This window comes from Motacilla alba, chromosome 1, assembly GCF_015832195.1.
Source record: "Motacilla alba alba isolate MOTALB_02 chromosome 1, Motacilla_alba_V1.0_pri, whole genome shotgun sequence".
NCBI lineage: Eukaryota > Metazoa > Chordata > Aves > Passeriformes > Motacillidae > Motacilla > Motacilla alba.
Window position 1 is genome coordinate 49,011,002 of NC_052016.1, and position 20,883 is coordinate 49,031,884.

General features: G+C 39.5%; 1 protein-coding gene across 3 annotated transcripts in view; it reads right to left on the reverse strand.

Moving 5' to 3' along the window:
* Positions 1-19,747, reverse strand: part of TRPC6 (transient receptor potential cation channel subfamily C member 6) — an 83,939-nt gene extending 64,192 nt beyond the window's left edge. Inside the window, exons 1-2 of one of the 3 annotated variants that reach the window (XM_038148410.1) lie at positions 10,339-11,806; positions 6,617-6,725 (exon numbers count right to left, since the gene is read on the reverse strand). In XM_038148410.1, the coding sequence (XP_038004338.1) occupies positions 6,617-6,725; positions 10,339-10,549 (320 nt within the window). In that variant the 5' untranslated portion in view covers positions 10,550-11,806. Of the gene's footprint in view, positions 1-6,616; positions 6,726-10,338; positions 11,807-18,796; positions 18,849-19,184 lie in introns of those variants that run through there. The other 2 variants (XM_038148428.1, XM_038148418.1) reach the window with 2 other exon arrangements.
* Between the last annotated feature and the right edge of the window lie 1,136 nt (positions 19,748-20,883).

The window sequence follows — 20,883 nt, forward strand, 5'->3', positions numbered from 1 at the left end:
CAATCAACCCTGTACAGTGCTGTACAGTAGATCAGAGAAGATCTACTGGAAGATCTACTAGATCAGTACCAGCAGATCAAGGGAACTCATCCCTACCCTTTACTGGGCACTGCTGAGACCCCGTTGGGCACATCTGGAGTACTGTGTCCATTTCTGGACTCACATGACAAAAGTAAGACATGGACATAACAAGACAAGGCCAGCAAGTGCTCAAAGGTGCTGGAGCTCAAGAAACGAAAGAAGAGATTGAGGAAACTGCTCTTAACCATCTTGAAGGAAAGAAAGCTGAAGTAAAGATCTTACTGCTTTCTATAAAGACCTGCTGGAAGAATATAAAGATAACTGAGCCAGACTCATCTCAGCGAAAGGACAAGATTCAATAAGCAGAAGTAGCAACACAGGAAATTCAGATTTGGTTTAAAGAAAAAATGCTCCCCTGTGGCACAGACAGACAAAATAATTTGTGGAGTCTCCACTGCTGGAGATTGAGATTGTTCATACGCAGCTGAAGAATACTATGTGCAACATGAACGAGTAGGACCGTCTCTGAGTTTAGTCAAAAAATCTTCTCTGGTTTAGTCAAAATGACTTTAACACATTCTTTTCAGCCCACACTGTTCTATGATTTGGTGACTCTATGATGAGTTTAATACCATAGAAAAACACATTCCAGTATCCACTATTATAAAGGTAGTTTCCCTTTCCACACAGAAGATTAATAAATAAGTTTATTTTGGAAGCAGAGAAACATGAGAAATGTAAGAAACAGGAACTGTTTCTGAGAGACAACTATGTTACAAGTGATTGAGCATGGACCAAATCATCACCAGCAAGGTGTGATGTGGGGTAATAAATCATAAAAAGTCAAAAAAGAGCTCTTGAAAAAAAATTGAAGGAACTGGGTTGCTTCTTCTTAATCTGGGAGGACCTCCACTGTACAAAAAATTACAGATACATAATGCTTCAATGACAAAAGAAAAAACTATTTCCTTGAACTTGGCAAGGAGTTACATCATGAAAAACTGTACAAGTTAAACATTTGGAAACCAGAATTCGACCCCTTATTTCCTTCCACCAAAGCAGTTTCTTCAATGACAACAATATTTCCTAACTTAACAAATAAATTCCTATATGGAATCATCAAATGCATTATTGAGTCCTGGTACATTAACTCTTATTGTCCTTCTTATTAATATACAATTAATCTTGCAGTAGCTGGCAATTTGCTACATTTCATTTTGGCTTATTGTTCCTTTCTTCAATTTTCTGTCTAAAGCTTTGTATTCTGTTCTTAAAAATGGGGCTGGTATATCTACCATCCATTAGTCACAAAATATCACCCCTATCTGATGGAGCTATTAAAAATTGAAATGGCAAAGAAAAGATTGTTTCCCTTTGGAATTGAAAGCTTCTGATAGACTTTGAAAAACTTATTTTAGTTTTTTCCATATTCCTTTTATAACACATTTTGAATCAATTCTACGAATATGAAATTTCATTTTAAGAGACAGACTTCTAATTCTTCCTCTGAGCATCTGACTGAAATGTAGCTTATTTTTTACCCATTGTATTTCATAAATTTCTACTTACTGACCATATTTAGGATACTTAAGCTTGTTTGAAGGTGAAAGGGCTTCTAAATTTTAAGGACTCCAGCTGGTGATCTACACAACCCTTTGATATTTCAATACCCACATGAGAATATGTTGCAGAGCCTTTCTATTGTGAATTATTGTGTCAAATGCAATGATGCCTTCAGGCTCCAAACAGGAATTCTGGTAATTGAAATGTACATTTTAGGGTAAAGAAAGCATAGATAATGATCTGCTTCACTAAACTGGCCCTAGGATATGGAAGTCACAGCATCCATTTGCCCTGATTTGGAAACCTACATCTATTGCAGAAGAACAAATCATGACCTCTATCTGGTTCAGGAAGTCCCAAAATCAAAATTTGATCAACTCACAGTATAGCAGTCCCTAATGAAAGCCCTCAGCCTGAAAGTGTACTATATATCTTGAGATGTAACTTTAAAGTTGAGAATGTTTCAGTGTTTTTCAGGCTTGAAGATCACCATTAACTTCCCTTGAAGTTATTAAACTTGTAACTGGAAAAATACAGCTAAATGAGTACTGAGTTGTTGACAGACTAGTACTTTTTCAGCAGGATAAATTTTGAAAGAATGCACATAAAAACATTCTGCCAAGATAATACACAGGCAACTTTATCAAACCTTGAAGTTCACATTAGGAAAATCATTTGAAAGTCACAAAATCAGAGATCTTTTAAATCCAGTGCCAGATAAAAATAATCAAAGACATTTATTTTCACAGTATTTATAGTTGCCCATGCAGTAAGTTCCTCGTTCTGTAAGTGGTGTTACAATCTGAACACCCATAAACAGAAAAATTAATCTTCACTTTCTTAACATAAATTTACTATTTGGAGGGCTTTGCATGTATGAAAAAAAGGCTGTTTAAAGTTCATCATAAATTAGTCTTCAAATAAAATATATCTCAGTGTTGTCCATCTACATAAACTTTGCACAAACACTGCTCCCTTCCCACAGTCAGTGCCATAAATAAGGGTGATCTCCAGATGGTGCAAGCTGTTACAAAACCACTCCTATTTTCCCAGTCATGTTGACATGCATAAGTGCCCCATTATTCCCATTATATTTATCCGTGTCTCACTTAATTGCATTTATGACATCATCTGTACCATGATTCCAAAGAAATGTTTTTGTAAATTATAGGAACTCCAAAGATAAAGAGGCCTGAACCATCATTAAAGAAAGTGGATGACAGTAAACTTTAGTTTTTGTAGTTTTGCAAATTAGAAATCATCCAGTCATCCACTTAACTACTAAAAATGCAAATTTTTAAGGTTCTCACATCAAAACAACACTCCCCACAAGACACAAACAGGCAGTTTAATCAGTAAGAATGTAAGTCATCCAGGTAATTGAGAATCCATACAGCCCTTCAGCCTGCACAAGGAAAAACCAACCAGTAAATATCTGGAGAAGTGCAGGAAACAGAGCACAATTTTTATAACTAGAAATGAAAGTGTTGCATAAGTCCAGCAATACCCAGTCAAATACAGTTTACCTTCAATAAACAAACTCCAGAGATGTGAGATGGATAAACTAAGCTGAAACTTACAAGTTTCAAGGCTACTGCAGGAGAGCTAGACAACAACAGTCCTTGTCACATCCTGACTGTCATCTGTAAGAATATCTGAAGTTCTGTCAGTAGATACTTCAACAATTTGTCTAAAGCCAAGATACACTCTATCTTTTTAAAGACTTTCTCAGATATATCCAGGTTTGAGTGTATAAGTACTGCAATTTGCTCTTCAAAATTAATTCAGTGGCTGATTTTTTTTTCCCTGTAGTCAACAGGCTTTATTCTCAATTTCTTGCTCTTCAACCAGACATGAAACATTGTGATTCTCTGCACTGACTCTACTGTGAGCTAATGCCACTACTCAGGGCTGACATATTTAAATTATGTCAGGTAGCAAGAAGAAAGCATCACTGTTAAATTAATTCTCATTCTAATACTTTACAGTCAATAAAACCTCTTAGGAGTTAAAAATCCTACTGTTCATCTATGCCAGATCATTTGTCAATCTTCATTTATGCAAATCAACTTGTGTTTTTAACCCCTTTAAAACTGCAAAGCTGACAAGTGCATTAATGCCTTATAACATGCTTTATAAAATCCACACACAGAAACATATTATCTCAATAAAAGTATAATAGTTTAATGCCTACCCATCCTTCTGTCAAATCTACAAGCACTGTTAACTAATGTTAAATGCCAGAACTAAATTTTTATGCCTCTGAAAATTTCTCACTCATATTATTATCAACTCCATTAAATGACTCATTAATATTCAATTAAATACTAGAGAAAAATTAATTTATTGCTTCCAAATGTAATAAATCATAAAAACACCTTAAAACATTTAGAAGCACAGAATGCCAGAATCATGTTTAGGAGTGGGATACAATACATGCACTAGGAAAATTAAACAAATTGGTTTAGTATATTTAAAAGTCCATTTTTTAAGGTCAATGAGATGAATGTACTATGTATGTGAAACTGGAAAAAATATTTCTGTAGAAGCAAAAGAATAGTAAAATATTAGTGTGGGTTTTTTCCACTTTCTTTTATATAACTAAAGTCTAAGTTCATAAAAGTAGTTTGTTGCTTTTCACTTTAGTTGCCTTAAAACTATTAAGATATAATCACAGGGTAAAGTGCTTTCTGAACTGGAGGGGTCTTAAGGTTGAATACACATTTATGGGTAGGCTTAGATAATTTACATTTTCATATTACTTCCACTGCTCCCTACATACCTTTTGTGTACAGCTTAATTCAGAAGCTTAAAGAACAACAATTTAAACACAGAGAATCCCATTTGTCAAAACAAACAAATAGCTATCAAGTGCCTTGAAGTCCTCTCATTTTTAAGCTACTATCAATGATTCTTTCATGCATTCCTGGTCATAAGTTAATGACAATTCTGCTTGAAAGGAGCCCCTATACTCAGACACAGCCTCAGAAGAAGCAGCAGCTTCTGTAGTACTGCTTGCCCACATCTGGGATTTTACCTTCTAGGACACAAAACCAGATAAAACAGTTCGTGTGTGCTAAGTGCACCCCACAAAGCTGGCTACTTCAGACACCCCTTTTATGTACCTGTGGAGCTGAGATATACAGTCCTATATTCTCCCTGACCCCCTCTGCACCTCTGGGTAAGCCTACTGAAGGATACCCAGTCAGCAGGGCCATGCATTTCCTTGGCTCAGAGGCTGCAAGGTCCCTTAGGGGTGCCATGTGATGGGGATGGAGAAGGAACTCCTGCCTGCCTGCCTTTGTGCAATTCAAATCATGTAAGGTCTAGAGACCATCCACTCACAGAACTTTCAGCAGGTGAGGATAAACAAAACAATACAGTGACAGGATAACAACACAAGCTTGTGTTGGCATTGTCAAGAGCTCTGCTGAGCTCTCTACTTTGATCATTTAATGACAAAGGATAACTTCCTTTAATTCTATTTAATGCCATCTATTTTCAAAAAGGGGAACATATATGAGCAGGTGCATATGTAACACATATACCTATAAAAATAAGGAAAACAAACATTTATCACATAGTAGAGATAACAGAGCTCATCCTAGACACTGAATGTATCTAAATCCAACTGCAATACAGAAATCCAGGAACTGCATGGGAGGGTTCAAGCACAAGGTGAAACACTGAACAGAATTCAGACCAAACTCACAATGTCTTGTTTTATTCCTCTTCCCTGGTCTTCTAGAGGTATGAATTACTTCTGGCATGAGTCAGACACAATTTCCACCAACAGCTTTAGCACAGTTTATTTTACAGTTGTCGTTCCAGGCAATAGGGTATGGTATCAGCAAAAAAGGTCAGAGAAACACAAAAATCATCGTGAAGAGGAGAGCTGGAGATGACTAGAAAAAGAATGATAAAAGTAATGTAAAACACCTTAAAAAGACAGCTCTTCAGGTAGCTGCTTCCTCTGCTACTTGGTCAGAGAAATGCTGCTGAAGGTAACAAGTCTAAATACATCACTTTCACTTTATTTTTACAAAGCTTTATTAATTTTAGCTAGTCACATTTTTTTGTTGCTCGTTCTAAACCAAAACTACTGGATATCCTTTAAGAAAAACATGCACAAGAGCCTCAGTAGAATTGTTCTCATCCTCTGTAGCCCAGAGTTTACAACAAAACCCCATCAAGTTGTGAAGTACAAAACCTAGACAGGAAACAATGTGGCAACTAAGATTACACCAATATTTCCACATACAATAGACAGAAAAGTGGAACAAAATGAAAAAAAAATGTTAACTGAATGAGGGGGAACACACCTACATGGTTTAACCATAAAGCCTACAGTGAATGACATAAAACGGTGAGTCTGTAACAGCACAGATCAACATGCCCTCCAGTCAGCACTGAACTCCAACACAGAAATAAATTATGCCTTAATCAGATTAGTCAGCTTCTGGGTTGTAATAAAAAATCGAGTATTTTTTTTATCCTCAAAAGATCTATCCAGTCTGTATTTCTTTCTTATAGATCTGACTACTAATATCAAATGTAGCTGAAATCTGAGGAAATCTGCAAATATGAAATATAACAGCCCTGAGATTTCATCAAATTTCTAGGTAGAGTCTCCACATTCAGAATCTTTCATGGTGAAATAATATTCAGAGCATATTCTTTCTTTTTTAATTTCAGATGCTATTCCTTTTTATAAATACAATATCTTTCAATATATTCTCCGCTGTTTCACTAATCTTGACCTGTCATGGATAAAGGCTCTGAACTGAAGAAAAATTGCCAATAAAATCAGGATGGGAGAAAAATAAGGATTTTAACATTGTGGATCGTCCATGCTGAATATATGTCTCATGATTGCAGGAGAACAAGAATAATGTATAAATGCATGCAATTGCGGATAAAAGGAACTGGATGTGAAATGAAAGCCGTGTAAACAACTGATTAGGAATATGACAACCAACAACCTCAGGGCTACTCAGAGTACAGGAAAAAGTACTAAAGATCTTTTAAACACCTGAATAGAAAAGAGCAATAGGAAAATCGATAGGAATTGGATGATCCATCAGGGTTTAGGGACAGAGCTTCCTCCTGCAGAAGCAGCATGTGCATTTTCTGCTCAGCACCTGAGGAAGAAGGATGAGTAAGTCACCTCTGCTTTGCAAAAAAAGTAGAAGAGAGTATAACTACACTAAATAGAGTAACTAACTTAGAGATAATTGTGCTTCAAATAACAGAGATATGCAACAATATAGCAAATGCAAATGAGAAAAGTAATGATTAAGATTATTCCAGCAGTAACATTGAACTGATTCAGGAACTTAATATGCTTATCCATTTGTTCTTCCATTGTACTCTGTATACAATAAAATGTGTCCATCATCTAATATGAATCTAGGTCTGATGTCTTGTTTCTACAAAATTAAAATTTCACTGAGAAACTGCATTTGTAACTCAACCAATGATGAAAAGCTGACACTAACTTCAACAACTTCAGAGAGAACACTGTATCTAAGCAAACTTTTCCTGCCTAGATAAAGATACGCACAATATACAACATTCATGTCCAGGAGAACATTTTTTTAACAGCTCTGTTTGTGGGAAAATAAAGAAGTGTGCCTATTGATGCTTTTTCTGCATCTATGTTAGGAATAAGACATTTTTATCATGTAAATGTGATGTACTTCTAATTAAAGAATCCATGCAGTAGCATTAAATTTACCTTAACACACACACAGACAAAATAAAAATTGCAGCAGTGTTAACTTCAGAATGAAGAAGAGTTCCTGCACAAGATCTTAGCATTTCAATGTGTGCTTACATAAAAGGGAAAGCAATACAAAAAAATGGAATTACTTTGATTTACTTCTAATATTTGTAACTACTGTCATGCAAATTAATTATCTTATAAGAATAAAGAAACAATTATGATGTTTATTGTTCCTGCTATGCACAAGTACTTGGTATCATGATCTCAGTGACACTTTTAGAGAAAACAGAATTGGTGGCAAGTCACACACATAATTCCAGCAGGAAAAGATCATTTGGCTTTCTCAGATCTGAGATGTGATGGTAATTGCAGCACAGAGCATAAGGTACAAAAGAGCTGTGATCAGATTTGATATATCAAAAGCTTAGAATGAGACCTTTAACAGCTACTGTTACTTCATAACTGCAGAATATTTTGTAGAATATGTGACATTTGCAAAAATTGTCACTCAGAAGAGAATAAAAGGTCCTAGCCTCCACTGAACAAACACCATGTTGCCTTTGATCCCACAGAACAGAAGAAATCCATGAACTAGTTAGACACATGACAATGTTATTAGCTGTTGTTGCTCTCCAGTTAGGTAATAATAATAGAATAGCATTGGGAGGATTTTACAATCACTTGACAAAGACTGTTATTATAGCTAAAATCAAGAAGTTTGCTTTCATAGGGGGAAAATAAAGTCTCAGAATATACAGACAAAACCCCGAGACCTTTATCTTCAAGAAAAAAAATAAGGAAGAGACACAAGAAGAGTTCTGCCTTGCTAATATTTTTCTGGCAGGTAGCTGCTGTAGATTGAGATTTCTGTTTTTCCTGAGTTGAAACTGGTCTTGCAACTTGGTCTTTGACACCCCACAAACCTACCTTACTTCTAAATAATGCACTACAGTGAAATACAGATATGAGAAATTTTCCTAAGGGGTATTTATTCAAACTGACACATTGATTCAAAGTGAAAGAATTTGGAGCACTGACCTTCGGGTACAATGTTAAATACCAATCAAAACCAGTTCTCACATGGTCCTACTTATTATCAAATGATACTGGATTTTTACCATGCTCCAGAGAACTGTAATCTAATTAAAACTTTCCTTAGTTAAATAGTGTTAAGTGATAAAGAATGATTATTCAAACATCCAGAGAATCCAGTGAATCAAAGCAGAATAACAACATACAGCAGTTTTTAGCATGAAATTGCATGGGCACTAGCAGAGTTAAGACTCATACAGTAGTAGTTTGTTGGGATGGAAGGGAACTCTCCTCCTGGAGAAATAAAGTACATCTGGAGAAATAAGAATCCAAGTGGCCTTTTCATTTATTTTGTGCTGTATACAGGTTCTGAAAAAAAAAATTAAAAACTTTCATCAGGAATTCTTCTTGCTTGTCTAACTGCCTAACTTCACTTACCAGATTTTAACCAAATACATTAAAATAAAGGGGAGAAGGGGAGGCTCCATTACCTGAATCCAAACTTTCATATTGTAGAGGAGAAGAAAGCATTTGTATGGCTGCTTTGTAACTGGTATGGAATGTACAGCTTTGCACAGTTAGCCACACTTTCCTAGAGAAGGGAGACAGAAATGTAGTTTTGGCCACAATAGCTTAGCCTGGGCTGGTCTCTTAAGAGAACACCGTGAGCTGAACACCGAAAAGCAGATAGACCCTGAGTACTGCCCAGGGAGTCAAGTCACGTCTGCAGAGTGGGAAAGAGTTCAGCAGAGCTGGAACTGTCCCCTCTACAGCCATCCCGGGGGGCGGGAATTCAAAAGCAGTTAATATTGGATCAACTCATGTACCATTTATGGTGGCTTCAAGAAACCAAATGCAAACATTCTTATTTCAGCCATATTGAAACACTTTTGATGAAAAAGCCAATGGAGAATACTTCTGGGTACAGCACTGTCAAGACTTATTTGGAATAAAAAGAATGAAAGTGTTTTTTTAAACCATAAAAACAGATACAAAACCAGTAACAATCCACATGAACAGAAGTTCCAGATTTACTCAGCTTTCATTTTTTACACAGGACTTGGGAAATGGGAACATAGCCCTCATCTATATTCTCTATTGGAAAAATGAAATTGTTCTTTTTTTGCCAGGCATAAAAGGTGACATCCCAGAAGAAGGGAAGGAGAAGGAAATAAAGCCAAAAGACAAAACACACACTTTCAGAGTCTTACTTACAATTTTTATTTACTTAGAAATTGAATTTCTTTCCTCATGATCTTCCTGTAAGTGTTATGTTATGTATTCTCTGGAGCAGCAGTAAGTGCAGCAGCAGTAAGTGCAAAAGTGTGAGGAGCAGAGAGTCATGCTCTCATGCAGCAATAACGTCTGGGATATTAAGTTAGTCTAGTCGACATATCATTTCTCTAGATGCTGCACATGAAAAGTGTCACGAAAATAGTTTTACGGTCCTTGACACCCCACTCTGCAATGTCCCATTCCTCTACACAAGAACATACAGCAGCTTCATCTGTCTTTGCTGCTTTCTGGAAATTACCTTGAATTTCTAGGAAGATGCTAATTGACGACTAGAGACAGTTGGGACAAAAGGCAGTCCTATTTTGTACATCCATAACTTTTTCAAGTGCTTTTAAACATCCCCTCCAGTTACATAATTTTTAGCACCTTACCTTTTTTTATTCTAAAGTATTTAGCAGTCGTAATTTCATATTTACTGCCTCTTATATTCTCAGAACTAGTACTTTCAATATTATAGAAGAATATGAAATGTTTTCTTGTTTTCTTCTACCTTTTGTCTCAGTCTTGGGCTCAGGGGTTACCAAAGCAGAGCGAGAGGTAAGGTGATCACATCAATCACTGACTCTTCAGCCAAGACAGTGACACTGTTAGTATATCTGAACATATTCCACAAATCACCCATTGCCTATACTCAGGACAAATGTTATGGTTACAGCAACACGAGAACCAGCCCAAGGAGCATAACAAAAAGCTGTGCTTACCTGAACAAACAGGCAGCATAACTTGATCACACAGCTGGAATGATCCTGACTGCTTGCTATCACAACATAGCAGAGAAGTACAACCCCAGCAGGCACAGAGGCAGGATCCCAACCCTGCATCACACGCAAAAAGAGCCACCTCATGCCCCTTACCAGCAGCAGCCTGCTGCCGAGTCTGGATGAGAGCTTGCACAGATGGGCACACTTCCATTTTCAGATGGCATTCAGCACTACAAATCTTGTTCCATATATCTTACAATAAACAGCACTCAGCTGTACCATGCCACTGCCAAGGGGTTGTCTGGTTGGAAATTCATATTTAGGGCAACATTCCCCCTCTGCCAATATAATATTGACAGATTCAGAAGAATTATTCCAGACACAGAAATTATTCAGAAAATACACCTCGCTAACAAAAGACACTTTGCTGTTGAATCTGTCATGTAATTCTGATTCCCCAAAACCATCCTCAGGCCTCTAAATACATACAGGAACTGGACTACACGGCTCTGCAGTGAGTCCACTTCCCCTCCTCATCAATGTGTAATTCCATGCCTTTTCTGGCCCTCTGGAGACCTGTATGCAGTCAGAAGTCTTGTCATAGATGGAGTTTGAAAAAGGCACACTGACACCCAGCAGTGCTGCTACCAGCACCTTCCTCACTGAGCCATGTCCTGCACAAAGCTAGTTAAACCACAAGGGATGCTCTTTCCCTCTAAGGCATTTTCAATGCTCTCACTGATAACTAGGGAAATTTCTGCTGTTTTTTCGATTTGATGTAAAATCAGCAAAACAGAAACCTCAGGTCATGAAAGATGCTCAGATAGCTTTGTAAAATGAGAGGCATTGGCCTTGCTGTCTCTGTAAATCCCTGCCAAGGTTATATTTTTAAGTTTCTCTTTCTATTATGCATTAAATTCCATTGCTGATTCTAGGACGGAAGTGGCTTTGGGGTAAGAAATCCCAGTGTATATTTTATATATCAACTTGTTAGGTAAGATCATTATTATTTTATCATACAAAGAAGTTCTGAAATTTCACTATCACATCATTTGCTGTTTACCTACAAATGTGCTCACATCAGATGTTGCTAAATGATTAAATAGCTTTCTGACTTGAACCTCTAAAATTCCTTTCTGATGAAAAGTAGGGAACATTAACTTCTTCAGCTCTGTACCATATTCAGCATTCATTCTGCAGACCTGGAGATACTGCTACTGCTGACTTTTTTGTTAGAAGTGGTGTACAAAATGTTTCAAATAATCTAAACTGTATCTTCAGAAACTTAAGTCCCTGTCTCCTCCTAATTTTTGGTGGTTTTCTTTATTGCTTAGATGTCAGTTCAAGACATTGCTATTTTTGCTCCAACATATCTGCCATGTTGTTACATCTCCTCAGTCTTCCCTGGGCAGCAAGAACTTCTTACAGACTCCCAGCCTCACTGACATCCAAGGGACTTGAACAGTAATATGAATTACAGACCGTTTTCCAGAGCTTTTGATATTGTGTGGTTGAGTTTTTAAGATCCTGAAGTGAGAACATCTCACAATCTGAGGCCACACAAACTACACAGTATCCTTGAAAAGCTTCATCCCGTGCTTACTACTTGAAAACGAAGTCACTTCAGCTAAGTCTTCTAAGTGCTACTGCCCCTCAATTCTATTTTTATCAAGGGTTCTTGCAGTTTTTAGCTCAGATTTCTACACTTAAAAGAGAGAAAACAAATTTTTGTCTTGTATGGGAAGAAGTACTATTCTAAAACTCACTTGAGATGCACAAGATACACTCTAAGACTCACAAGAGCAGCAGTCTTCAAAAACTGTCCTCAGTAATTAATAGGAAACTTGTTCTTAAAGGAAAAGGAATATAAAATTTACAGAGAGGACAAGTCACTGCTGCCTTCCCACAGCCTGCCTTTTGCATCTGATTTGTCAAGATAACTAGGTAATCCACTCACCAGTGGAGCAAGATGATCCTTTGCAGAGCCTGAATGAACCCTGTGAGCAGCCATCCTACTCTATGAGCTTCCACAGGACAGAGGAAAGCTAAAGACAAGCAGTGGACATGGCACAGGCAGATCCTCCAGCATTCAGAATTATCCTTCATGGCTAAGAGAAGCTTGAGAGTTCTCAGAGCACAGGATTTCTCTTTGATTAAACACCACCAGTATAGCACACATGTAACTTTCAAAAACTTCTCTCCCACATATCCCCAAATAAAGCTCTATAACCTTTCATTTACCATTTCAAAAGCTTTTTGTATGTAATATACTTTGCTCATTGTGGTTCCACTGGAATTAACTATAAATTAATAAATCCAGATGAAAAAAACCTAAAGAAGCATAACTTCAACTCACACACAACACAACCACCTTAGCAAATGAAGATAATAAACTAGAAAATCCTAGCATGTTTCTTTCATTAAGACATTTTTTATAATACCTGAAAATTGAAAGTAATTTTAAGTTATCTTAAGGAAGAAAAGCACGTAACTAAAGATTAACACTGGAATTAAATCTAGTACAGAAAATCAATTACTGCATTGAAAAGCAGAAAGGAAAACTGGGTTATAATTTTCTATCATGAAAAACAGTTGCTTAGGAACAATTCTCACAGAAGTTTACTGTGGGCAATTACTACTTGGCAGGCCTAGGACAGGTACACAGAGTAGGACTAACAAAGTTTATCAGTCTGGGCTGGCTAGCTGCTCCAAATAAGGGGGGGAAATCATGACTAGAAAAGCAGAAACATGCTGATGGCAGGCAAACATCTTACAGAAGGAAAAGAAAACACAAATCACTCCTCAAAGATAAGGAAATCTTCACCTTTGAAAAGCTGCTAAGCAGTCAGTCATCAGTCCTAAAGTCAGTCAATGTGTACAACAGAAGAAACCCAGGCTGGGCCAGGAGGAAAATCAGCGTAACCAAGTGCTCCTCTGGACTAACCCCAGTGCTGACAGAAGATGTCAGGAGGCCACAGACCAGCTCTGAATCCACCTCTCCAGTCTGCTGGGCACTCACCTAGCTGCTAGTTAAGCTGATGTGAGATGTGCAGACAGGGATAGGACAAGAAGGAATGGCTTTAAACTAAAACAGGAGAGATTTGATTAGCTGTTAGGAAGAAATTCTTTACTCAGAGGGTTCTGAGACAACTGGAACAGTTTGCCCAGAGAAGTTGTGGATGTTCCATGCCTGGAAGTGTCCAAGGCCAGGTTGGATGGAGCTCTGAGCAAGTTGATGTAATGGGTGGCATCCCTGCCCATAGCAGGGGTGTTGGGATTAGACCACAATCTTTAAGATCTGCCCCATACCAAACCCTTCTATGATTTTGTAACGCAGCACAAAGCTTTATGAAAATTCTCCAGACTGAATACTCTTCAAAACTGTTAGTGCTGCAGCAGCACCAGGCCTTGTGGTCTGTATTCTGTTTTCTACAGATCAACCATGATCCTTTGGTTTATGATCCTTCTTTCTACCTGCTTGAAAGGCCTCAGAGATGCTAAATATTTTGTAAAATATCCTCACTTCTTTGTTCTCTTCATTAAGGTAAATACTGACATCAAACCCAGTGTTTAATCAAGTTCTAAGACCAAAATGAACTCCAGTCATGCTCTTCTGAGCTGGCATCATCCGAGCTCACAACCACAATATTGATATTTTATTCATATGAGTAATTTTTTTAACAAAAGGGAACTATATTCAACTCTTCAGAAAACAAGTTATCTACTTCCCACACAGCTTTGAGAAAGCTCCTAAAAATGACAATACTTGATATGCCATTATTTCACTTTCTCAGGGTTCTTGTAGTAAATCTCACATTTTATTCTTAATGCCAAAGCTTGCCTTTTGGTTTTGCTTTTTTTATTCCCAATATTGACAAAAATTTATTCAAACATATCAGACTAGGGTTACAACAGAGCTGTGCTGACAAACGCACTATTAGTAGGAAAAATTGTAGTTGGACAGAAATGGATATGGAAGATAAGCCCAGACCCAGACCTTAGTCAGTCATTTTCACATTATAGTCCACACATTTTATTTCACTTTTATTTTATTTCATTTTCATTTCAAAAATAGTATACTTGATTGTGTATGTCAGTGCTAAAGAAATAATAAACTTTCTACTTCAAGAAAAAAATGTTAATCCATTCCAGAGAACACTGCCTGTCATTTAATTACCATTAAGCTTTTTATGCACATTTAATTATCAAAACTTAGATTTAAATACTGCTTATCAACACAAATCCTTTAAGCCTCCTGTTGAGTGGACTCTGTGTGCAAGTGCTACACCCACAAGTAAGTGCACAAACCTGCATATAAAACTCACTGTATGCACTTCAAGTTTAAGGCCTTCTGCTAAGGCATTGCCTCACACTGCGTAACAGCCTGAGGTATGAAACCAAAAGAATTTGATGAACACAGTTTAACTGCCAAACTCTTCTTTTGCTCATGTCTGCAGAGCTGGAAAGCCTAACACAGCCTGATGATGCAGACCCACCATGCCAAACCTCCCTTATTTGGGGATACCAATACTGGCAGGACTTCTTCAAGTAGCCCGTTATTATAACCTTCAGCTTCTGTGGTGGGAAATGCTGCTGGGACAATGTTTGACAAACAGCATGCTGGTTATTAACATTTACATTGAAAAGTATGCCATACACATCCCACACATTTCTGAATCACTACTCCACCTTCCTGATGCAAATTTTAGAAATTACTTATATTTTCATGGAAATCTTACAGTTTTATAAAATTACGTCCCCCAGGGAGGCGACTTTAATTTGTTTGGTGACTAAATGAGAGTTAGGGTATAAATAAACTTGCAGATATATCGCAATGGCTCAAGAAAAATGATTATGAAGCATTAGCATAGGAAGTGGCTATTGTAGCTGACCAAAGCAGCTCACAGTTAAATTAATGAGTGTACACAGCGAACACAAGAGTGCCTAACAACTAAACCCAAGAAATCCCACAAGCCTTCACAAAAAATACACATATGTGGGGGAAAAAAGCCTACCTAATATGAAATAAATACAGATATGTGTGATGTTTAAATGAAGCATTCTCTTCCACCTACTTGCAGGATATACAGAGTGAAATAAAAGCTGGGGGACTTGATAACAATGTTGCTGTCCTTTTACTCAAGACCTAAGGGACTACATTTAGTCACCCAGAACATGAGAAATTCAGACATGATTTTTCTTTCCAGTGCCTGGTGTGAATTAGATCCATCAAACCTAAATCACGAGATGATTTGTGCGTTTGTTCCATACACTAGGCTATAAAAGGAAATGAACCCCCCCCTCCACACCAACTCTTCTACCTTTTTGATCTCAATGAGACTATTGCAACATATTTTCAGAAGACAAAGCATCTCATCAAAGAGGCTGACAATCTGAAACACAGCTGCCACATTGTACAGTACTCCCTGAAGAGATTATGTCTAATGAAGAGTCTGGAAAATAATTTTACAGGTCATTTCAAGCAAGACAGTTGAGACTAGAGATAAAAATTACATTATGTCAATGGCAGAAACCATTACATTGCAGGCAGGAAAGAAATCATTAAACATGTTATTTAACAAAGAACAGGTTTTTAAGTATGTACTAGGTTTGGTAATTTCGAGATACACTTAGCTGGAAAACCACAAAAGTTGAGGAACAGTCTATGTCTCAAGGCAGTTATGCTCATCAGAACCCTTTTTCCCCTGTTTTCAGCTGATAATTTGTGTACCTCACTTACTTTACAGCTGACATTTTAATACACAATTATCCCTCCTATAAGAAAACATCTATTTTTCACAATGCAAAATATTGCGAAGTATAAATAAGCAGTATAACCCGATGTCTGACTGAATTAGTGTCTTCTCACTAGTCTAGTACACTGACAATCTGTCCTTCACTAACATTTTTTTGGCAGGGAAGTTTACATACAAGTGCTACCATTTCCAAATCCTTCTGCACATCGGCACTTAGACTTGGGGTTAGACATTAAAATGCATTTTCCACCCTGTTTTAAACCTCAAAACTGGGCTATATGCCAATCAAATACTTGCACAGGAGGGACAAATCCCAACGTATACACATTTTTGCATTCTAGGAGTCAATCTTCTGACGTGTATATTGCAGTGTATTTCTTGATACATAAGGGGCAGCACTTTAGGATCAGATGGAAGAGCACAACTAGAAAGAAAATGTTTACTTGCATATAATTTCTAACACATCTTAGAAGTCTTCATTCTTAAAAAGTAAGACTTCGGAGTAAGTAAGTAAGTAATCTTTTGGAAGTAATTTATTTACAAATTCTACATTACCCAACTTTTGGGTTTCCCGCTTAAGGTTCTGAATTCAAATGAAAAGCAGGATTTTTCAGCACAAAATTCCATTCAAATTTTGTTCTGCATCATACCACATATAAAGGAAAAAAGCCTTCCATCCACTGCCAAAAGACTGTGTGACCCTACTTGGCACAGCTGATGAGCTCAAGGTACCTTCTTGAAATATTTTTTGCAGTAAAGATACCTTGGATACAGTAAAGCTGTTCTCCAGAAAGAGGAGCTAAAATACAGGAAATAGATATCTGTAAATTGTTTGGTGTTTTGTTATGATCCAGAAACTACAGCACTTAACAGCAGTCACAAAACAACACATGAAAAGCATGTTCTACAAACAATGTCCACAGTAACATCAGCATTAGCATTCAATCACCACTTGAAGAAAACTATTCCTTAGTATCAAGCTACTTTTCAAGCAATAGTGACAAGCCATATTATACCAGTAAGTGTGTTACCCTCTCAGTAATGTTTAAAAGGAGGATAAACTCAGCTTTTTTTTGGACATCAGCTGTATTCTCCATTACTGTTCTCCATTAATCACCATAATAGCATCAGGAAATACCAGTAATTTGAGGATTTAAAAAACAAAAGTAGAGAAAAGTATTCTTACTGCAGGTAGATGATAAAGAGTACAAAGATGATATGCTACACATGGCCCAGCTTATTATTTATTAAATTATGCTTATGCATTATCCATATGAAGGCCTCTAGCAAAACCAATGACTTTTGGTTGAAAAGGCATATCTACAAAATGTACCTGAAATGTGGTATAGCTGGAAGTTAGGCAGAAAAATTCAAAAACTGCCTGGTAATCACTGTAGCCTGGAGGAGCCTATTCACTCACTGCATTCATTCCTGCCAGCCAAGGAAGTCCTGGCAGTGGCCACATGAAGGCACAGTCTATGGATCTCTGTGAAGTGATTCTTTTCCACATCCAGAGAAACCCCAAAAAGAACAACTTCTCTATGCCTAATGTGCATGTAAAAACCAAGCCCTTGATAACTTCCTGTGGTTAGTGTTACCCTTACTCTACAAAGCAACTAGATTAGGATGCAGGCTTTCCTTATGGCCACTCTGAAGTGATGAGAGGCAGTATCCTCATGGACCTTGGTGCTGGACCAAGAGCTGCTAGCACAGGCACTTTTTCACTTCATTCTTGAAGGGAAATTATCAGCACTCCACAGACCTTGCAGACTTTGTTTGAAGAGATGATTTGAAACACTTAAGAAAGACCTATCCCCTCACACAGCCACTCTGAGTGAGTAGATGGCAAAAGAACTTCAGAATTGCCATATTAGTTCAAAGCTTTAGTCCACTAGTGAGAACGAATCTGAACTAAACATCACAAGGCTTTTTTTATGAAAGGATTCATTAGATATATGCATTAGACATATGCATTAGATATATCTTGAGACAAGGTTTAAGTCCAATGTGCAGTAATACATGCTGTTACAGCTACATGAGCATACTGAATTAGTGATCCACAAGACACTCAAGCATAGCAATACAGCAGTAAATTTTGAAAACTCTGATTGTTCTTAGCTGAGTTGATAAATATTCAAGCACTGTAAGTGTTCCCAGTTTCATTGTTGTTATTCCTTTCCTATATCCAGGTAGCTGTCAAGTGGCTGGTAGGTGGCTCACAGATAAAACAGCAAATATTAGGAGAGCCTGATAACTGTAATTTACCATTTAAGCAATAAAATATAATTTGCAAAGAAGAAAGTACACATTTTCTGGCAATCATCTGAGATTTTAGGACTCATCTTGCATTGCTTAATACCCATTTTCCCCCTCTGTTGGGTAGCTTCTCCGCACAGGCATTAACAAGTGGTAATTACAGTAGTCATGCTGACAGCACATAACCAAAGGGACACTGCCAACACTGAACGCCAATCGACGTGGATGTTAAGTTGTGGTTCCTGGAATCTTTGTAATTTATGTTTACATAATTCAGCTTTTGTTGCATACGTTCTTACACTCTGCTTTAAATGATAACTACCTGCCAAAATTCGCATAATGAAATTACACAAGGCTACACGGCCTTGACAAAAATAATGATAGGAGGATGGGGGTTTTTGTAATTATTCTGCAGTAATGAAAGGAGGATGGTTTTATGCACACACCTGCAATGTGAGCTCTCTCGGTGGGAGCAACCGATCACAGGAGTTAAAATTTCTGTAATTACATTAGACCCATTAGACACCATCAGTTCTATGTACACCCGACGTCTCTCGCCCCGCTCTGCACAGCTGAGCCCGAGCCACCCTTCGCCTCCCTGCCAGCGGGAAGGCACCACGGCGTGCTCAGAGGAGACCTGCCAGCCCGGGCACGGCGGCGCCGACGCCGCTCCTCCACCTTTCCAAGCACAGCTACCCCGCTCCAGCGCTGGGGCTGCCCGCGAGCGCTCCCGGCCCCGCGCCCTGACCCCCGCCCGCTGCCCCTGTCCCGCCAGCGCCTCCCCCGCGCCCGCGCAGGGACGGAGCGACCCCCGGCCCGGCCGGCGGGACTCACACGGGGTAGAAGGCGTAGGGCGGCAGGGCGCTCTCCTCGCACAGCTCCGCGTCCAGCAGCAGGTAGTCCTGGCTGTCGTTCCGCCGGGCCCCCGGCGCCGGGGAGCTGCCCTTCCGCGGGGCGTAGGGCTGCGCCTGGCTCATGCTGTCCCGCGGCCGAGGTGCGGGGCGGCGCAGCGGCTCCCTCGGGGCGCGCCGGCAGCGGCGCGGAGGCGCCGGCGCTCGGGAGGGACCGCGCTGGGCTCTCCTCGGCAGCGCCGCGGCCCCGCTGGCTCCGCGCCCCGGCAGCGAGGGGCTCCCGGCAGCCGGAGCCGCCGCCCGCCGCGCCGCGGGCGAGGCGCAGCTCGGAGCGGGGGCAGCAAAGTTTGCGGCACGTCAGGCGGCGCGGCCGTCCCCGGCCGGAGGGAAGGGGCGGGAGGTGGGAGGGCGGCGGGCTCCGCTCGCCTCCCCTGGGGCTTCGGTGCCCCCTGCGCGCCTCTCCGGCCGGCGCCGCCGCCCGCAGCGCCCCGGCCCCGCGGAGCTGGGGCCCGCAGCACCGTCCCGCCTGCGCTGCCCCGGGCAGGGGCCATGTCCCGCTGACCGCCCCGCCGGGACCGAGCCAGCCTCCCGCCGCTTCTCCCAGGCGCGGCCCGCGGTGGTCTGAAATGAATGCCGCCGAACGCTCCCGTGGGAGTTCGGCGGGACCGGCGGCGCGGCTGGTGGTGGCTCCCCGCGGCTGGGGAGCAGAACTCTTGCTTGGATTTACGGTGGCTTGGTAGGACAGCCCGCGCTGCACTTGTGTCGTCGTGTAAGTGGCCGAGGAAGAGCATCAGTGAAAATGAATGCTTATCAAGTTGACACAGAAAATCTGCAACTTTTAAATCTTTCCCATAAACTGGAAAATTTCCTTGGAAATTCTACGTCCTTTTCAAGCTCTTTGCCTCTTTCTTTCATCTCTGAAACATCCTCTTACAAACGCTGTTCACCTGTTTCACAGAAGAGCCCGTTTTTAATAATATCTAATAACTTCAGTTAAGAGCAGAGGCAAAATATCAAATATCATAGTAAAAAAACCCCAAAACAAAACAACAAAATATTTTTGCAGTAATAACACTTAAGCAAAATTCAGTCCACTTGTATTTTTCAGTTATGCTTCACTGGTAGCATTTTGTTTGATGATAGTCTGCAAATAAGTAATTACAAACTTTTCTAGGAAAAATATATGGCACTGAAGAATTAACATCTGACCTTTAGGTATCTTCCGCTTTAAACATAGTACTTACTATTTCATAAGGGAATATTTAGAATTAAATGTTGTAAATATGTAGTTAAAACATTAGTGCATCCAGATAAAATCACTCCTTCATTCTTGGCCATGTTCACATATTGAATTCTTGCCAGTGTTTGTGTTGGATAGCATACAGCCCTGTACTCTCTAGGCATGCACACCTTTCCCTGATTTAGTGATGTGCTGAGAAAATAACTAGGCAAGCCCCTGGACAGTCGTTTGCAAAGCAGGCTGACACTGCCCCTGCTCTCCAGCAGCCCCAGCCAGCCCATGGTTTCAGTGGCTGCCTGGGCCACTGGGACTCATCTCACCTACTGAAACTGCCAGAGGAAGACTGTGTAAAGAGACCTGCAGCTCATTTACGTGGTCTTTAGAGGAGGTGCAGAAATACCTGCAGTCAAATTTCTGAAATTTCTTTTGTCCTCCTAGCTAT